The sequence below is a fragment of the Rhynchophorus ferrugineus genome, unplaced genomic scaffold (genome assembly GCF_030347505.1).
Source record: "Rhynchophorus ferrugineus isolate W39M unplaced genomic scaffold, kcgeb_rfMv2 rfM10, whole genome shotgun sequence".
NCBI classification, from domain to species: Eukaryota; Metazoa; Arthropoda; class Insecta; order Coleoptera; family Curculionidae; genus Rhynchophorus; species Rhynchophorus ferrugineus.
In genome coordinates this window covers 10,030,739-10,049,818 of record NW_027472589.1, presented here as the reverse complement: position 1 = coordinate 10,049,818, position 19,080 = coordinate 10,030,739, and the positions used below count along the sequence as shown (strand labels likewise).

At 32.9% G+C, this 19,080-nt stretch overlaps 1 protein-coding gene and 1 long non-coding RNA gene across 2 annotated transcripts in view; one reads left to right on the top strand and one right to left on the bottom strand.

Annotated features, from left to right (window-relative positions):
- LOC143203564 (uncharacterized) overlaps nucleotides 1-19,080 on the bottom strand; it is a 509,963-nt gene that overhangs the window by 179,638 nt on the left and 311,245 nt on the right. The window lies entirely within an intron of this gene.
- The window catches only part of Galk (N-acetylgalactosamine kinase), a 59,979-nt gene that overhangs the window by 15,362 nt on the left and 25,537 nt on the right, over nucleotides 1-19,080 (top strand). The window contains exons 4-5 of the mRNA XM_076415768.1: nucleotides 342-450; nucleotides 18,310-18,467. Coding sequence (XP_076271883.1) covers nucleotides 342-450; nucleotides 18,310-18,467 — 267 coding nt within the window. The remainder of the gene's footprint in view (nucleotides 1-341; nucleotides 451-18,309; nucleotides 18,468-19,080) is intronic.

Genomic DNA, 19,080 nt, shown 5'->3' with positions numbered 1-19,080 from the left:
CCCGTGCAAAGTCGGAGCGGGCCTCTATGTTTTTATATACAACGTTCATATTTTTTCTGTAGTGTATTTAATTTAGTATCAGCATTGCACCCGTGCGAAGCCGGGGTGGGTCGCTAGTTATAAAATAATTGTTTTCGTTAGTATAAAATGTATTTTCTACAGAAAAAAACGGAAATGAGTACATATATAATGAATGTTTAAATTTATTGGTGTGTTAACGATTTCATTATCTTTTATGTCCCATCAAATTACGAAAAAATATTGTGGGATTAATATCGAATAAACATACCAAACCGTCAGTGAAACCCATTCTAACGAAAAAGTACTCGTTTTTTTTTCAGATACCATTAACCAAAGAGGAACTAGCTAATGTATGTGCCGCGTCCGAACGGTATATTGGCACCCAGGGTGGCGGAATGGACCAGGCAATAGCTTTCCTGGCGAAACAAGGTAAGTTACGAGTCTCATAAGTTCCGGCCAAATTTACAGTCATTCAAAAGTAAATTACAGGAAAATTAACTTTGTCTGAACTCAACAAAATATTATACTCACGATAACGATATCAGCCACTTTACTATTTATCTTAATATTATTATTATTTTTTACTTTAATAATATTATAGTTAGCCTGAAAAATAGTGTACAATTTTCAATGTATTGTCTATTTACACTTATTAAATTTCAATAATATAAACATAAATTTAAAAATAAAATGCATTAAATATAATTTAGATGCGATTTAACATCAAACATACATTTTAACAAAATATCAAAAATTTCTTTAGCGAAGCCATATCGCCCGTTATATCTCGTTGCGCGAAAACAAAGACAAGAGACAATCGTCTCTAGGTCGATGAAAAGCGGTACTAATTGTTTCCGCCATCAATTACTAATATTATCATAGTTGGCGGCGGAAACTGCGAACCTTTCAAAGGAAAATGTATACGTAGTTTCGCGACCCCTTCTAGTCCTTAGCCGCGCTTTCGGTTCTAAATCAAGACAAATTTATACCATCAAATGCCGTGACGTTATCTTTTGTTTGTCCGCCCAGGCCTTGCCTCTTTCTTAAAACACAAATCAAGGACGTCAAACTTTTTTGCATATAAATTTAAAATTTATATCAATTTTATTTAGATGCTCTTGCAAATCAGCACAAAGTATTAATAAACAGTAACTATTTGTCAATTTAATATTTACTCTATCAAAAACCTAATAATAATTTAATAATGTAATGGGTTCATATATAGTAAAACTAAAAATTAAAATTAAGAAAATATTAGCTAATCTTTGGAGAACTTTAAACTTTTACAGTCGTCACTATTCAATGGAATTCGGTTACCTTTAAGTACCAGAAGCAATGCTATTATTTTTGATACTAATGCAATATTTTATATAGAAAAAAATGGTGTTTCAAAATCTGAGACTCTGGATTTGTTCCACACAAGACCAGATAAGCATTCGAAATCTTAGGGAAGCAAAGGCTTATTATTTCAGCAACAAATATCACTTTCTTCTCGCGTTTTATTCTATTTAAACTCTTGTAATTTCTCCAACTAGATGTTTTACCACTGTCATTTTTATAATAGATTGTCTGCATTTTTTAATGTTGGAACATTCTCTCCAATCGCCAACATATATGCAACATTGTCGGCTTGGTTGCGGTAGTAAAGGCGACAGGACAGTCCTCCCACTATTGCAATAGTCGCGGGTTCGAATCCCGCTGGGGCATGGTTGTAAATTTATGTTTGTGATTGTCTTTAGACAGGAGTGTAAAACCAGATAAGGGAAATGATCCCGGTACCGCCGGTAACGAGGCAGGGTAAAACCGGATGTCTTCTGGGAGGATTTCTCAGTTGGTTACTCGCCAGTCGGTACGCTTAATGCCGAGGACCGTGGTTTGATGCCCACGTTAAACTGTAGGTTCAATCCAAATAAACTCTCGTTGGTAAAAAGGAGACTTTAAAATATATTAACAAAAAATAGATACAACATTCTATTCTAATCTGAACTTAAGACAGAAGTAGAAGAGAGAATTTTTCCCAGTATTTTTATTCGAGTACTCTTTACAGTTTATTGAAAATATTTAGAGGTATTCCTTCACCTTTGCAATTTTTGCTAAACTATCTTTCGTTAACAAGTACAAATTTATCGTATCACATAACGGAGAAAAAAACCAGTTAAATCAAATGCTACGAAATAATTAAAGGTTCGATAGGTTGTCCTTCTTCATCCCCCCAAGTAAAAGTCCCGTAAAATACCTACACTTTATTAGGGACGTGCTGACGAATATAGCAACTGATGTAGAGGGAGGTTAGAGAATTGTTAGCGGCCACAAGAAATAAATTAGTTTACAAACTAATCAAATTAAAAGTTTCTTTGCCACTGGACATGGTGTTATTATTTAATGGTCTACAGCAAGGCTTGAATTCAAAAAGAGTCAACACAAAATATGTAATATTAATTTTTTCAAGTGGATTATATATATATATATATATATATATATATATATATATATATATATATATATATATATATATATATATATATACATATATATATATATATATATATATATATATATATATATATATATATATATATATATATTATTACAAGTAATTTCTCGTGGCATACTATTTCACAGTAATTTAACACTTTTAAGTACCATATATAAAGATAATTGACCAAATCAATGAAAAACTATTTCCAACTATTTAAAGACTATTTAAACTAATTAAACGCCTATTGTCCAAATTATAGTTACAGCAGCTTGTTAGTACATGTTAAATTTATTCACTAAATCAGACGCGGAGGTGTTTTCTTTTTGAAAAATGTACAATTACTATAATTAATTGAGCAGTACCTTGTTGATAAACACATTCTGTATAAATTGTATCACAATAAATTACTTCAAATTCATTTTGAGCCTGTTTCGTCTGACGCAGGGGTCATGGCGATAGGACGGTCCTCCTACTGTTGCGATAGTCGCGGGTTCGAATCCTGCTGGGACATGGAGGTACTTTATGTTTGTGATTGTAATTGTAAATGTCTTTAGGCAACATTGGACAAGGAATACCTTCCCCGTCACGCCAGTAATCAGGCTGGATAAGACTGGATGTCTTCTGGGATGGTCTCTAAGGTAGTTAGTGGCCGTTGGTAGGCTTAATGTCGAGGACCGTGGTTCGGAGCCCACGCTAAACTATAGGTCCAGTCGAATTAAACCCTCGTTTGTAAAAAGGAAACTTTAAAATATTTTAAAAAAATACATTTTGAACAGTAAAACAAAATAAAGGTAAACAGATTTGCTTACATATGTTTCAAAACATATTATTACAATGGACACCTTGATTTTTATAAATACATTCATATATTCAGAGTTATTACCCCTCCTTTACCTCATGCATCCATTAACTATGGTAAAGCTGGAGAACGAAATAGTTGAATTAATTAATAAAATGTTCAAATCAATTGACTTACAAAAATATTTATATTTAATTTCGTTTTATATGAATCACTTTCAGACGATTTTTAAGAAGAGAGCTCTCCGAAATTAGGATTTACTTTTTCTCATATATTATGCTTGATGGAAAAGATATTATAATTAGCTTATAATTAACTATATGATTATAGTTAATAATCAAAATGAGTTCACAATACAATCTATCAATCAATAGATTTGTATTTGTATATTGTATTCTTTGATATGTATTTCTGCATTTATGTAACTATCATACTTTCACTTACAATTTTAAAAGATGCTCGATAAAGGATGTATTTTTACAACTCGGACAACCACCAAGATGTGACATCGGGTACCGAATACAGACATTCGGTATACAATATACAGAAACAAAAGCAAAAAACGAAGGAAGAAATTTGAAGTCCACTTAGGAATATACAATTCACGCTGAGGAACTTAGAGATACTGTTAGAAAATATACCCTATATGGTCATCATGAAGTATATAGAGAAGCTTCCAGATAATAGAAGAGAAAGAAATAAAAAATACAGCCATAGTCATCTTCAACTACATCCATCAGGATATGCTTCCAGAACATTTTCTATGTACGATTTGTAAATATAATGCATGTTTTCAATGGACGTCTTTTGGAGCAAAATAAATGAATACTATAAATTACAAGATTCGTATCCAAGAATATTATTTTATTTATGTTACGCCCAGCCAAATAGACATCAATTATATTACATGCGATTAGTACATTCACACTTTAAGGGTTAAGATATAAAATTAAGGGTTTCATTCATATTTTAGATCTATATTTTATAATAAACTATTATCCTGTGCTATTATATAACAATTCCCCCTGAAACAAAGTTACCTGAAATATACGTATTACTCAATTACCACTAATTAAACAACTCGATCTAACATTCGACATGTGATTTAAAACGTTTAAATGTGCGTATTGCTACCATTGTATGTATAATTACTGATGTGTTTGTAATAAGTTAAATGTTGTTTAACTGAAGTACTCCCCGTGAAGAGAACTACAAAAGACCGTAACGCAATTATATAATTAGTTAGTCATATATTATCAAATGTTTACAGCAATTTTCATAAATATTCCGACGTATCATCGATTAGTAATTAAACCCTTAATTTATGGTCGAGATCTGTTTCTTAAATTATCTTTTACTAGCGACCCGCCCTGGCTTCGCACGGGTGCAATGCTGATACTAAATTAAATACACTACAGAAAAAATATGAACGTTGTATATAAAAACATAGCGGCCCGCTCCGACTTTGCACGGGCATAAAATATATATGCCTATGTCACTCAATGAAAACATGATTAAAATCGATCCAGTATTTTTGGTTCATTCATTACTGCCCTTGGCCTGCACGCATTAAATTTGGAGTAAAACAATTCCTCTTCCCCTATACTTACTATGAAGATTTCCTGCTATCTTTGGAATATCTAAATTCATACAATTTTTATTACATTACACATTTTTAAACGCAAATTTTAAATTTGTAATATCTCCGAAAATATTTGTTTAATTTACATGCTGTAAGGAACCATATTGATCTATATTAATTGCACACTGTATTTAAGGTACTTAATTCGATAAGGATTAATGCCGTATTGCTTAAAATAGCTTCGTAAATAAGCCATTTTCTCACGTAAAAAGTAAACAATAAAAATGGTTAATGTGGGTTATCCCTAAAAGATAAACATATACCATGGCGGACTTTTTTGTAGACCTTTTTATGGTGTACAATACTGTAGTACATTAATTTGATCTAACTCGTAGGGTTAGGCAGCGTTTTTGCTAATTGCTAAATAAGCCTAAAAAATAGGTTAATTTACGACATCACGTTAGAAACCTCTAAAATTAGCAATGTTGCCTTAGTATATTATGCATGTATTATACATATAAACCTTCCTCTTGAATCACTCTATCTATTGAAAAAAACCGCATCAAAATCCGTTGCGTAGTTTTAAAGATTTAAGCGCACATAGGGATATAGGGACAGAAAAGGCGACTTTGTTTTATACTATGTAGTGATATCCGTTGTTATAATATCACACAATTACAGCATCTGAATTGTTTTGTTTTGGATTTTACATCGATCGAAATGTACTCACGATTTTTGGTCATATAACTTTCAATAAATGTCACCTCTTATTTAACGACGGAATGACCATAATTACAAATCAGTAGCCGGCGCTAGGGAGAGTGTCTACTTCTCAACCAATACGCTGCTCCATATATGCTGGATTCATGTCTTTCTTAAAGCTGTTAGTTGAGTCTTACATTCAAAGGGTGGAGATAATAATATCTTATCTTCACTATCGTCAATTATCTTTACTTAGTACATTCATACTTTAAATATATCTTTTCCAAAAAAGTAAATTACATAAAATGCAATTAAATATTTCATTTATATTTACTCACTAACAATTTGAAATAGTTAATTCTTTAACATGGTTTACTCGAAACTTATTTTATGTACTTTAAGCCATTCCTTAATTGCAGCCTTTGTTGATGCACTTGTTAGGATTTTCTCCACCATAAAAGCTGATTTTCAAACTACAGCAAAGACAAGTTATGGTTCATTTATCCATGGTAGTCACTCTTGGAAAACTAATTCTGCACCAGGAATAAAACTTGTTTCTAAAACTTGTAACTAAAAAATAAATTCTTGTTTCTTGTAGCCCATTCTGGTCACTTTTCGAAAGATTCATGATTGATAATTTGTTGATATTTTCGTATCTTGGGACTGACTGTTTCATATCTTGGTTTCAGAAATCCACAAGTTAGTGATAACTTGCAGGCGCATTTTTCTTTTGAATTTCGACTCACTGTAAAAGGTAAGGCTGACTCGGAGTCATTTAAACCGTAATAGGATTTCGAGAAGCTATATAATAACAAGAAAATATCCTTAAATATTAACGAAAATTAAGTGTTATTAACCAACTTTTGTTATTCCATATGAATAGTTTCCGCGGAATAGTACGTAGCCATCAACTGCCAAGCTGTACGAAAGTTCTTGAAAACGTTGAGCTAAGTGTTCATCTAATTCGTTGTCTCTTTTTTGTCCTTTTTTACTATTGACTTCAGAATGACCATCAAAACAAAAACCAATTGATATATGACGAAGCTGCATCATTATAACTTTTTAAAAGTGTCTGTTAGCGGATGTTTTAACATTACGAAGCTAGAAAAATCTATTCCGCGAATATTTCAGCTGTTTTGAAAGCAAATTGCTCAACGCATTGTTAAAAAATAAATATTGTATATATGTGAAGTGTTCATACTATTTTATCGATCCGATGTATAAAATTGGCTATTTTTCATATGAAATATATTATATATTCACGTCACACATACCTCTTTGCAAAAAGCCGTAAAGTATTATCTAATCTAAGTATCAAGCCGCAGCAATATTATTTTTCGATGTCTTGTAACCCTTTTTGGTCACTTTCCGAATGATCCATGATTCAAATTGATCATTTGTTGATATTAGTACACGTCGCTGACTGTTTCATCTGGTTTCAGAAATACCTAATATTAGAACATTGTCACTGTGCGTTTCCACCAGGCAATAAAGGATTTTTGTTACGTTTTTCTTTTGATTTAACAGAAAAATCACTTGTTCCTTAGTTTGATTGAGTTTTGATATATTTACTTCACGAAGAAACGTAAGGCTAACTCAAAATCATTGAAATCACAACAGCATTTTGGGAAGCTATATAATAGCAACAAAGGGCCGTTATTTGCAGCGCCATCGTTGAGAAATTTCCATATGATTAGTTTCCATATAATAGCGAATAGATATCGTAAGTTTTCGTCCTAAAAGTCCTCGATTCATTGCTTTCGAACCCTTTTTGCCCACTTTTTATCATTAACATCAAAATTGCCCGTTTTAAATCATTTATTATATAAACCAAAAATAGGGATAAGTTTTTGGAAGTTTTTGCTGGGCTTAGGCAGTAGAATTTCTCAAACCAGATAATATAAATAATGTAGTTCCATAAGCAACTGTATACATTGAATAACTGAATAATACTAAATGGAAGACTGTAACTTTCCTATCAAGGCCGTCAATTTAACAATTAGCGGGCTCGGTTGGCACAGTGGTAAAGGCGACAGGACGGTCCTCCTGCTGTTGAGATAGTTGAGGGTTCGAAACCTGCTCGGACATGGATGTAAATTTGTGTTTGTCATTGTTTAACATTTGTGATTGTCTTTAGGCAAGATTGCAAAATCCGATAAGAAAAATAATCCCAGTCACGCCATTAACTATGTTAGGATGGATGGGACGGTATGTCTTCAGGGATGGTCTCCAAGTTGATCACTCGCCAGTCAGTAGGCTTAATGCCGGGGACCGCAGTTTGGAGCCTACGCGAAGCAGTAGATCCAGTTCAGAAAAACTCTAGTTGGTAAAAGGGAAACTCAAAAAATGTTCTTTAAATTATTTAATTAATGTTCTGACATCCTGCGCACTGTCCATCAGTTGTATTGCTATACTTATTGTATACTTATATACTATATTGTATATAAATCAACCTCTTTTATTTTAGATCAAATTGAGAGTATGTTCAGAGTAACCGGTGTAGTTGTTTTATTTTGGTTCTAATGTGTTTTGCTTTTTGTCTAACATGATGTTTCCAATTTAATCTACCATCAAGATGGATTCCGAGGTATTTAGCTGATTTTGCTAGATGAATCCATTAAGTGATATGATTAACTTTTTATTATTTCGCCCCAATGCAAAATTGACATGAATAGATTTGGAGCTTGATCAACCCTTCGTCCATTTGTTATTTAGTAGATATTATTGACCAAAATATATGCAGGTATCGTATGAAATTATGAGTGACAATAAAGCCTCGCGTAAAACATAAAATAATGAACGAGACATAATTAAATTAAGATCATTAATTTTCATTATAGCTCGTACAGCTTTACAGTCAGTAATTAAACGGTTACTATACCTGAGACGCTTATTACACGAGATTTTTTGATAAAACTCGAAGAATTAATAATAACATAAAAGCGTTCCTAAAATTTGTAAGCGCTTTACGGCCATCTTTAAAAAACAGCTGGATAGTATGAGCGGGGGCGAAAAAACGACGGTTCCTACCACGGTCTCTTTTAATTAAAAAAACTAAATTAACGTTTCGAGTGCGAGCGAGACGAAACTTCGGTCGTGTATTTAAAATAGCTCAGCAAAGTAATAGCTCGAGTGGGCGATAGCTTTTGCTGGAAGGAGTTACTACCTGTCTGAGGAAGGCAGATTTTTCCAAGTCGAATGTTGGAGTCTTAGCGGCCGGTGAACTCCGGAAACTTTAAGTTTTGCCTCTGCCGTGATACATTTTATGGCATGAGTTAATTTCTCCGGCTATGGCTATTTCTCGAAAATTTCAAATTCTTGTCATATATTAGGATGCCTGCATATATTCTGATTATATTTCTATTTATTCAATGCATTTATTGAGAAGTTTTTTAAAAATTATAGTCACTTGCGTTATTTAGTGACTTATATGTATATTTATTTATTTAGGTCTCTGATATATATTATAAAGTATACTTAGTGGGCAAAAAAAAACAGAACAAACATATATAAAATTAATATACGAAACAAACACAAATTGTATACCAATCAATATATATATAAAATATATAAAATGAGAAAATATAACTAAAGATTATACATTTAAAATATAACAATATAACAAGTGGAATATATAATTGAGCGGACAAATATATATACATATATATAAATTTGATATGAGTAATTTTTTTTAATATATTTTAAAGTCTCCTGTTAGCAACTATGGGTTTATCTGGACTGGACCTACAGTTTAACGTGGGCTCCGAACCTTCAGCACTAAGCCTACCGACTGGTGAGTGACCAACTTTAGAAATCATCTCAGAAGAAATGCGGTTTTACCCAGCCTGGTTACTGGCGTGACTGGGATCATTTTCCTTGTCGGATTTTACGCTCTTGCCTAGGACAATCACAAAGGATTCGAACCCGCGGCTATCGCAACAGTAAGAGGATTGTTCTATCGCCTTTACCACTGCGCCACCACGCCGGCATGTAAATAATCTATGTCTATGCTATGTCTATCTTGAATAGACCGTAGAGCTTCACATGATTGTAAAACATGTCGGATTGTATTTACTAGTGCACAATAATCACATAAAGGAGGAACATCGCTAGTCATAAGATATGAATGTGGGAACCGACAATGTGGGATCATTAACCTATTTAACAATATAGGAAAATGTGCTGGCTAATTGGAAGAAAATCACAATTATCACTAAACAAATACTGAAATATGTATGGACATACGGAGTTCAATTATGGGGATGTTCTGCAAAGAGTAACATAAACAAGATACAAATTTTTCAGAACTAAATCTTGAGAGGTATTGTGGGCGCACCCAAATACTATAGGACTGATTACCTACATCGAGACCTCCAGATACCCACAGTCAGTCAAGAAATCAAGAGAATTGCAAGGGGGCATGAGGAAAGACTCCATTCTCATGAGAATATCGAAGTATTGCAGCTTTTGGATACCACCAGAACAGGACACAGACTCAAAGGAATCAAACCATCTGATCTTGTGTAGTGTTATGTAATGAGATGCATATAATAAAAAATACAGCAGTGACATATATAAACATTATTTTACCAGAGACTGAGATACAGCCGATGGGTCCTCCTATTTATATTATTATTACCTAGATTTAATTTATGATAAAGACAAATTATAAGTTAGTCGGAAACGACTAGTAACAATGTAATAATTAAATAATAATGAAAAAAAACCTGTTTATACCTTTTAGTAGATAATGTTATAGTAGTAAAAAAATTGATTAATGAACCACTATCTCTACCACTTAGAGTGGTTTTTTTAGCTGCTCCCTCATTATCCTCTATGCCCGCGTGACTGGGGACCCAAAAAATTGATACTCTCCTCTTCCGTCTGATAAGAATGTGATAGATGTTATAGAGGCGAACGATAATAGGGTGTCTAAAAGATGTATCTTCTCCAGTATAATCTGTAGAGCCTTCCAGATAGCTGTTATTTTTCTGCCGATAGTATATATTAATGTTTATGAAGCTTATATGTTTCTATTCTAGTGGACCCATAAAACCTTATAGCTTGGATACAGTGAAAGGAGATGATCAAAAATGCCCTTGAAGGGCCAAAATTATCCTCGCTATGAACCGTTAGGGATCTATTTGTGGGTAACGATGGAAACATCCACGGTGGGAGCGATGATGAAGCTGGAGACTATTATTTCTATAGGAGAGATTATTTCTATAACATCTAAGAACTCGCCTTTAAAAGATCGTGCCATATATGACGGTGTAGTGGCTCTCCTTCTAGTAGACAGATTTATTATTTTGTTATTCGCTGATATGGAGCAAATTCTGTAGGCTGCTCTAAGAATTATATTGAATCTTCAATATTTTAGTGGTTCAATTATAAGGATCTTGTTTCCTCAAATATTTGTTTTGTCTCGATGTTTGTCTCGATTTAATCGTTCTCAAATTGTAAGCATTATAAATGTTTATTGGCTCTGCTTTATTGTTTAGCCTCGGTTTTCGTTATTTAAAAATATTAAAGCGCAGGGAAGGCTCTTAACCAATAATATAAATCAATCAAAAATCGACAATTGGGACGAGATGGAGCTACTTTCCTAAAAATGTTCGATGGACGTCGGCAACAAACTTCTTCAAAACAAACAACAAAATTAATGAATGTTGAAAATATCATTTTGAATGTTCCATGATTAACTGAAGAACTTAATAATAATAAAGGGAGAGCTGTTGTTTTATGTACAGAAATTTCAGAAATATGTAATTTAACAGTTAAGTTATGTTGTTCAATAGTTCTTCAATCAAAATGCATGTGGTAATACGGTTGAAACAAAATTGCACGCCTATTTGTTTAAGGCGACATTTCCACAAAGAATCAAGTAAAGCCAGTTTCAGTTGTAAATATGATACTAAAATACTAAAATTATATTTTATGGAATAAAGAACATTTATAATACAAAGGCATTATTTGATATACTCTCTGTATATTACGACACAACTCGACAATATAATCGTGACATAAATATTAAGCATTCCCATCCTAGTTAGCCTTAAGTATACCTCCGTCGCCATATTTCAACCGGTACCATTATGCCCTTTAAAAGTTCTATATGTCCCGCAGGTCCGATAGAAGTAAGGGTACCCGTTCAGTGTCCCACCCTTCGCGCTGATAACGGAGTATTTTCACCCCTCGGGGCGTCCAACCATTGAACTATAACTTTCGTCGCGTTCGCAAACGAGCGTAAACAGAAAATGCAAATCAGTTTTTAAATATCTATTATGGAAATTTCGCCTTTGTTTAATTTTCCTATCTTTATTTCCATTAGGTTGTCTGGGCTCGCCGTAAATTCCGATAGCATCTGAGAAAATGGGTTTTTTTTCGGGCATTGCTGCAAGCGCAACACTGGTTGTTCGGAGGGATGTTGTTGTTTATGGATACCGTGATTGTTCGGTGGCTTCGGTTTCGTTTGCGTGGCATGTTTTTTTTGTTTTGTTAAAAAGTCCTGTTTGTGGAAAACATCCGACCTTGTGCGATAAATCAGCCAAACATATGACCTGCTATATAAAATTTAAATAGTGGGTAGCCAGTGGTTATATTCTAAAAACAATTAGTCGTTCAATAAATTTTGTGTTAATAAAGTTTAATAGATAGATAGAATTAAATTTAATAAACACACGAAATAACGCTGATGTTGCTCATTCAGCCCATATTAAGGAAACTCGCACGATCACAATGCAGCTCATGATTCAACACTGTGTGGAGATTCAACTTGTCTTCGTACTCTTTGGCTAACAACAGAGATTTATAAATTTTTCACGTTTATATCAGAGTGTGACAGCAGAGTTGCTATATAAAATACAAATAGTTAGTAATTGCTGATTATGACGGCTTGGTTGGCGCAGTGGCAAGACAACAGGACGGTCCACCTACTGTTGCGATAGTCGTGCTGGGATATGGTCGTAAATTTATGTTTGTAATTGTACTGGGTAAGAGTGCAAAATACGACAAGGAAAATGGTCCCAGTCAGGCCAGTAACCAGCTGGAACCGGATGTCTTTTGGGATGATCCAAGTTAAACTCTAGGTCCAGTCCAGATAAACCCTCGTTGGTAAAAAGAAGACTAAAATATTTTTAAAAAAATTGCTGGTTATATTGTGGTATAAGTAATTTGCAATTTCCTCCACTAATATTACAAACAAGCCGTACCTAAATCAATAAAATGTAAGTATAATTATAGGTTTTTGAAGTCATCAAATATTGAGATATTGCTGTACAAAAAACTAAATCACTACATAGTATAAAGCAAAGTCGCCTTTTCTGTCCCTATATCCCTATGTGCGCTTAAATTTTTAAAACTACGCAACGGATTTTGATGCCGTTTTTTTCAATAGATAGAGTGATTCAAGAGGAAGGTTTATATGTATAATACATGCATAATATACTAAGGCAACATTGCTAATTTTAGAGGTTTCTAACGTGATGTCGTAAATTAACCTATTTTTTTAGGCTTATTTAGCAATTAGCAAAAACGCTGCCTAACCCTACGAGTTAGATCAAATTAATGTACTACAGTATTGTACACCATAAAAAGGTCTACAAAAAGTCCGCGATGGTATATGTTTATCTTTTAGGGATAACCCACATTAACCATTTTTATTGTTTACTTTTTACGTGAGAAAATGGCTTATTTACGAAGCTATTTTAAGCAATACGGCATTAATCCTTATCGAATTAAGTACCTTAAATACAGTGTGCAATTAATATAGATCAATATGGTTCCTTACAGCATGTAAATTAAACAAATATTTTCGAAGATATTATAAATTTAAAATTTGCGTTTAAAAATGTGTAATGTAATAAAAATTGTATGAATTTAGATATTCCAAAGATAGCAGGAAATCTTCATAGTAAGTATAGGGGAAGAGGAATTGTTTTACTCCAAATTTAATGCGTGCAGGCCAAGGGCAGTAATGAATGAACCAAAAATACTGGATCGATTTTAATCATGTTTTCATTAAGTGACATAGGCATATATATTTTATGCCCGTGCAAAGTCGGAGCGGGCCGCTATGTTTTTATATACAACGTTCATATTTTTTCTGTAGTGTATTTAATTTAGTATCAGTATTGCACCCGTGCGAAGCCGGGGCGGGTCGCTAGTATACTATATTTAATATAATTATTTCAAAATAAACTATAGTTATAAAGCATTAATCCGATTTATTTAATTATTATCTTTATGGCATATTTAGGACAATTTATTCATTTTTCCTCTTGTTTATATGTATTATGCGTAATTTATTATTAAAGGCTTTTAATTAAAACACGGACAAGTCATCAAATATTAAAATATTACTGCACATTAAACGAAATATCTGCGAAATAATATTAATATAATTATGTATAATATACCGAGAAAAGTTTGACAATAAATTTTAGGACAATTTTCTGTTATCTTCATATGTTTCTCCCTTCCCCGCCAACCACCCTGGAGGGCTTTTCTAAGGCACTTCCGTATTCGACTCGTGTGATATGCGTTTGTCATGTTACTCCGAAGGTTTTTTGTCTCGTCCGCATGACCGCAATATAATTAGGGCCTTAAAATAGGGGGGCCGCAACTGTTTTTACTTAATTATACATCAGAAACACACCGAAAAGGTTTCATTATTGACGTTTCCCGAATAGGCTTTTGTCCGTACGATAACAAAGTGTTCCGTAAACTTTTTATATCGAAACTTTTCGAACGGGTTTCAATAACAACACGCCAGCTAACTTTCGGGTGAAAAAGTTAAAAGGTTGATGATTCGAAATAAATAAATACATAAACATAATTAGTGAATGTTGACTTAACGTAACTTTATTCTGATTTTTGTTTAATTTAATAATTCAATTGAGAATTTTAGATATCGATAAGTTATCGAACAGTTGGATTTTCTCAAAGTTCTTATATTGGTGACGATTTTATTTGTCATGTCCTTAGAAGTAATTCACAGCATCATGTTTAGCATCTCTCAATGCTTAGAATGGTACTCTCACAGGCATAGCAGCGTCCCCATCTCTCTGGGCACATTTAATCATTTGTTAGTCAGTTAGTATTTTATTATTTCTAAATCATCCTCAAATGTTGCTAAATTGCCAAACACTGGATTTAAGACAGTTGTAGTGTGTGCAAAGCAGAAAAGACACTAGGTTTATATCATAGAAATATTCTATAGATAAAAAATGATGGGTATGTGGAACAAAATAGAAATATAGAACATATAAATGAAAAATAAGCTTTGAGAGATATCAAATAAAAACTAATGACCGCAACAGTCCAATATTTTGCTCACGTAGTAGTGTTTTAGTATCTGACTACTTCATTCGAATGGAACATTCGTTTCTATAATATTATTTGTTATAGAAACGTTAAAATTCGTTATAGTAAGTATTTGGGAGAAGGAGTAAGTACATCTCCGTCTCCCTTATGAAATTAGAGAGAAAGCGCCTAATAGGTATGGGATGACGGCCTTGTTCATAAGCTGCAGAAAATGTTACAGAAACAATACACTGAACTATTAAAAAATTACAATACATCCAGAGCATTTAGAATGTATTAAGGGGAACACCACGTTTGATAAAAAACAGAGGATATTTAAGGGTTCAGGAACTGTATTGGTTAGTCGGAAGATGCTCTCAACTTGATCTAAAATCAAAGAGATTGGTTTATTAGTCAAACGTAAAGCCAAATTGGATCTATCCAACGGACCCAAAACAAAGTTCTGCGATTAATTATCAATGCTTATCGATACGTAACCAAAGAAGAGCTGCACGATGACCTCGAAATCAAATGAATACTCGAAGTGATCCAAGATTTCGCCTTAAAACATGAAACAAGTCTGCTAAATCAGAGCAACGTGGAAGCAATACAGCTGCTGGACAACACGCAAGATATCAGAAGATTGAAGCGAATCAAATCACACGAACTTGTTTAGTGTATAAGTGTATTTTTAACTTTATTTATTTATATATTTATTATTTTAAAAGCTCATCAGCCTCTTGGCTATTTAGGGTCGAGTTACAATGTATTTTTAAATTGTGGAGGATCTCTTCCTTTCAACAGATGCCCATGCGTTAGTCTGCTATGCCCTATTCGCAGCCGAGTTGCGAATAATTAGAACCTGTTGAGATTGTTAATATTACGAGATCGGTGAAAAACCCCCTTGATTTCCCATAACTTGTTATTTTCCATAAGGAGATCCCAATTTAGTTAATCTAATTTTTTGTATTTTTATAGTTTTTTTAGAGTTTTTATATGTGTTTTAGCGTTTTCCTTACTGAATAGAACGCTCAGTATGATTGACTCTTCCTTTCTGCTTGCCAGATAATCGGCTCTTTCGTTACCGGGAATTCCCCTATGAGAGGGAACCCATAGATAATTTATTCTTACTCCCCTCCTCTCCGGTGTTGTATGTAGCTCTCTGATAACTACAGGGTGGACTGTCTTTACTGAAATCAGACTGTCTAAAGAACTCATTGAGTCTGATACCACAAGTATTGATGCGCCCACCGACAGTTCATCCAGGGCAGATAGGGCCTTATAAATGGCCAAAAGTTCCGCGGAATAATGTGTAGGAAGCCAAAAGTGCTCTTCCAACAGTCTTGAGGTGTATGCGGCACCAACGAAATCTCCCCGTTTAGTACCATCCGTATAAATGGTGAAGTGATTTGGGTAATTCTCCTCAAGTGTCTGGACGAAGAGCTGTTTTACTATGGATGAGCTAATATATGGGAGTATATAGATATATTGGAGTACTGCCAGGGTGGTATTGTCGCAGTCCTGTTGACTGTAGCAGATATTGTTGATTTCACTCGATTGCAAATCCTAAGAAATACTGAGGACGGACCTATATGCTTCCCTATTGTAGTGTTGTTACCGAAGAAGTAGTCGAACTGACTCATGGATGAACTGGATGAAATCTGAGGGAGCTCTCGTCGTGATCCAAGTGACCAACTTTAGGTTAAGTAGTTTTAGTAGATTAGTGTTATGTAATTATGAGTGATATAGTTATATTATTTAATGTAACATATAATAATGAAAAAAATAATAAGGTGAAGCCTACTCGACAATAAAAGAAGCTAAAGCATGAAGCAACCACAAGGAAGCGTATTGGGACCAGCGTATTTACCTACTCCAGACATGTGATATACTAAAATAGAAACATACCAAAATATACAAATAGAAAATAACACGATGACTACATTTACTGATAAGTCACAGGAAAATACTAACGAGAAAGTTACCTGGAGGAGAAAATATATTGTGATTTATCCATGGAATATAAGAATTAAGAAAGGCTAAATATATATTTAGAAATGAACAAGTAAACTTAATGAACAAGGTGCCAAAACTAATATAAATTATATAGTTATGGCAATAACGACACTGTTGTTTTAAATGATAATTTACTTTTATATAATTAAAAATAAAATAATTAAACATAAGATAAATACCTAACAAAAAAATGTGTGTATGCCTGATATAGATAGATATAATCAGGACTCTCAATTGATGGAGAAAGAAATAACCAACATATATTATAACAAAGCACTTAAAATACCTTATTAAAACAATAACTATTTCAGTTATCTAAGCTCTACTGTTTTAGATAAAATATATCCTCTTGATTGGATTCAATCAAATATTTGCTGTTTATGATATTAGTGAAAGTTTTCAGACTAATATATTAAATAATGAAACAATGGTTTTAGATAATATTACTTTTTCGATTATCCTCCATAATATTAGTTTTTTTCACATAGATTAATTAATTAGTTAGTAATAGTTACGAGGGTTGCTATTTATATTTTGAACCAAATAATGAAAATACCGTAAATTATTAAGGAAATAGGTTTATTGTTTCTCCTCTCCTCTCTATTGTTTTTATGATGATATGCGGGAATTAAAAATTCATTTGGTGCCAAATCAGGGCTGTACGGAAGGTAACCTATCAATTTAACCTTTTAGCTAATAACGCTTAGCCGGGCTCAAAATATAAATAGCGACCCTCGTATTCATGTTATAGCACTTTTTAAAGGTCTGAATTCTTAAAAGTTTTAAACCAGTAAAATACTATTAGTTTCGGTTCCATATATTTCGACCGATTAGTCGATGAAGAATTCGATAAAATTCATAAAAATATCAAGGTATTCAACTATAAAGTAGTTTTGAACCGTTTACGTTTGGGGCTACGTACCAAAAGTACCTTAATATTTTGCTTTTACATGAATTAACACTGAAATATATATGATACTGTAATTCATATATTCTCTATTTTGATATACATAAATGTATTGCTACATTTATTATTCCATAATTATTTTTATTACATAAATGTAAACAAGGATCATCTTTATTATATTTGATGCTCTAAATTATTACAGTTCTGAAAATAATTTTACTTTGATACTTTGTTATAATGTTCAGTGGTGTATTAATTTGAATTTTATGCTTTATTGAAATTAGATTTAATTAAATGTCATTTGAAGCAGCTTAGTGAATGTCAGTAATTGAGATTAACAAATTATAACATAACAAATTAACTTAATAAATTGTGTTTGAGTTTCAAAGTGAATGTATTCATACTACTGATAGTTCTGTGGTCGAAAAAGATGAAAAAGAATTACTACTATTATGGCTAAATAACATTAAATTATATTATAGTTAAGTTTTTCTTCACAGGTTGTGCAAAACTGATCGAATTCGAACCGTTGAGGTCCGCAGAGGTTCAACTCCCACCAGGAGCTGTGTTCGTCATCGCTCATAGCATGGCAAAAATGAATAAAGCTGCCACCACGGATTTTAATTCCAGAGTCGTAGAATGTCGACTGGCTGCTCAGGTAGGAACCTAATAAATAACTTTGCGATATACAGACATTTAGTAACAAGAAAAAAACGCCTTCAATAGGAGAATTGGTTATAGATTTCCTACTTTGATTAAATTTTTTTTATGTAACATCTTTATTAGATACGCTTAGTACAATCTTAATTTACAATTAATTTATTACTACTTTTCCTACGTACTTGGATTAATTAACAAACAAGACGAGTGCGAGAAAATACATCAGTATGTATTCCTCAATTATGAAATCATCGTGCAGTTCTTCGTTAGTTACATAGCAATAGGCATTGGTAATCAATCGAAGAACCTTGTTTTGACAGCGTTGTATAACTAGCTGATTTGAATTTTTAGTGCAACCCCATATTTGCACCCCATAGGTCCAAATTGGCTTTATAATTGTATTATAGATCAACCTCTTTGATTTTAGATCAAGTTGAGAGTATCTTCCGAGTAACAACTATAGTTGTTTTATTTTGATTCTAATGTGTTTTGCTTTTTATTTAACGTGATGTTTCCAATTTAATATACCGTCAAGATGGATTCCAAGGTATTTAGCTGATCCTGCTTGAGGAATCAGACATCCATTGAGTGATATAATTAAATTTTTATTA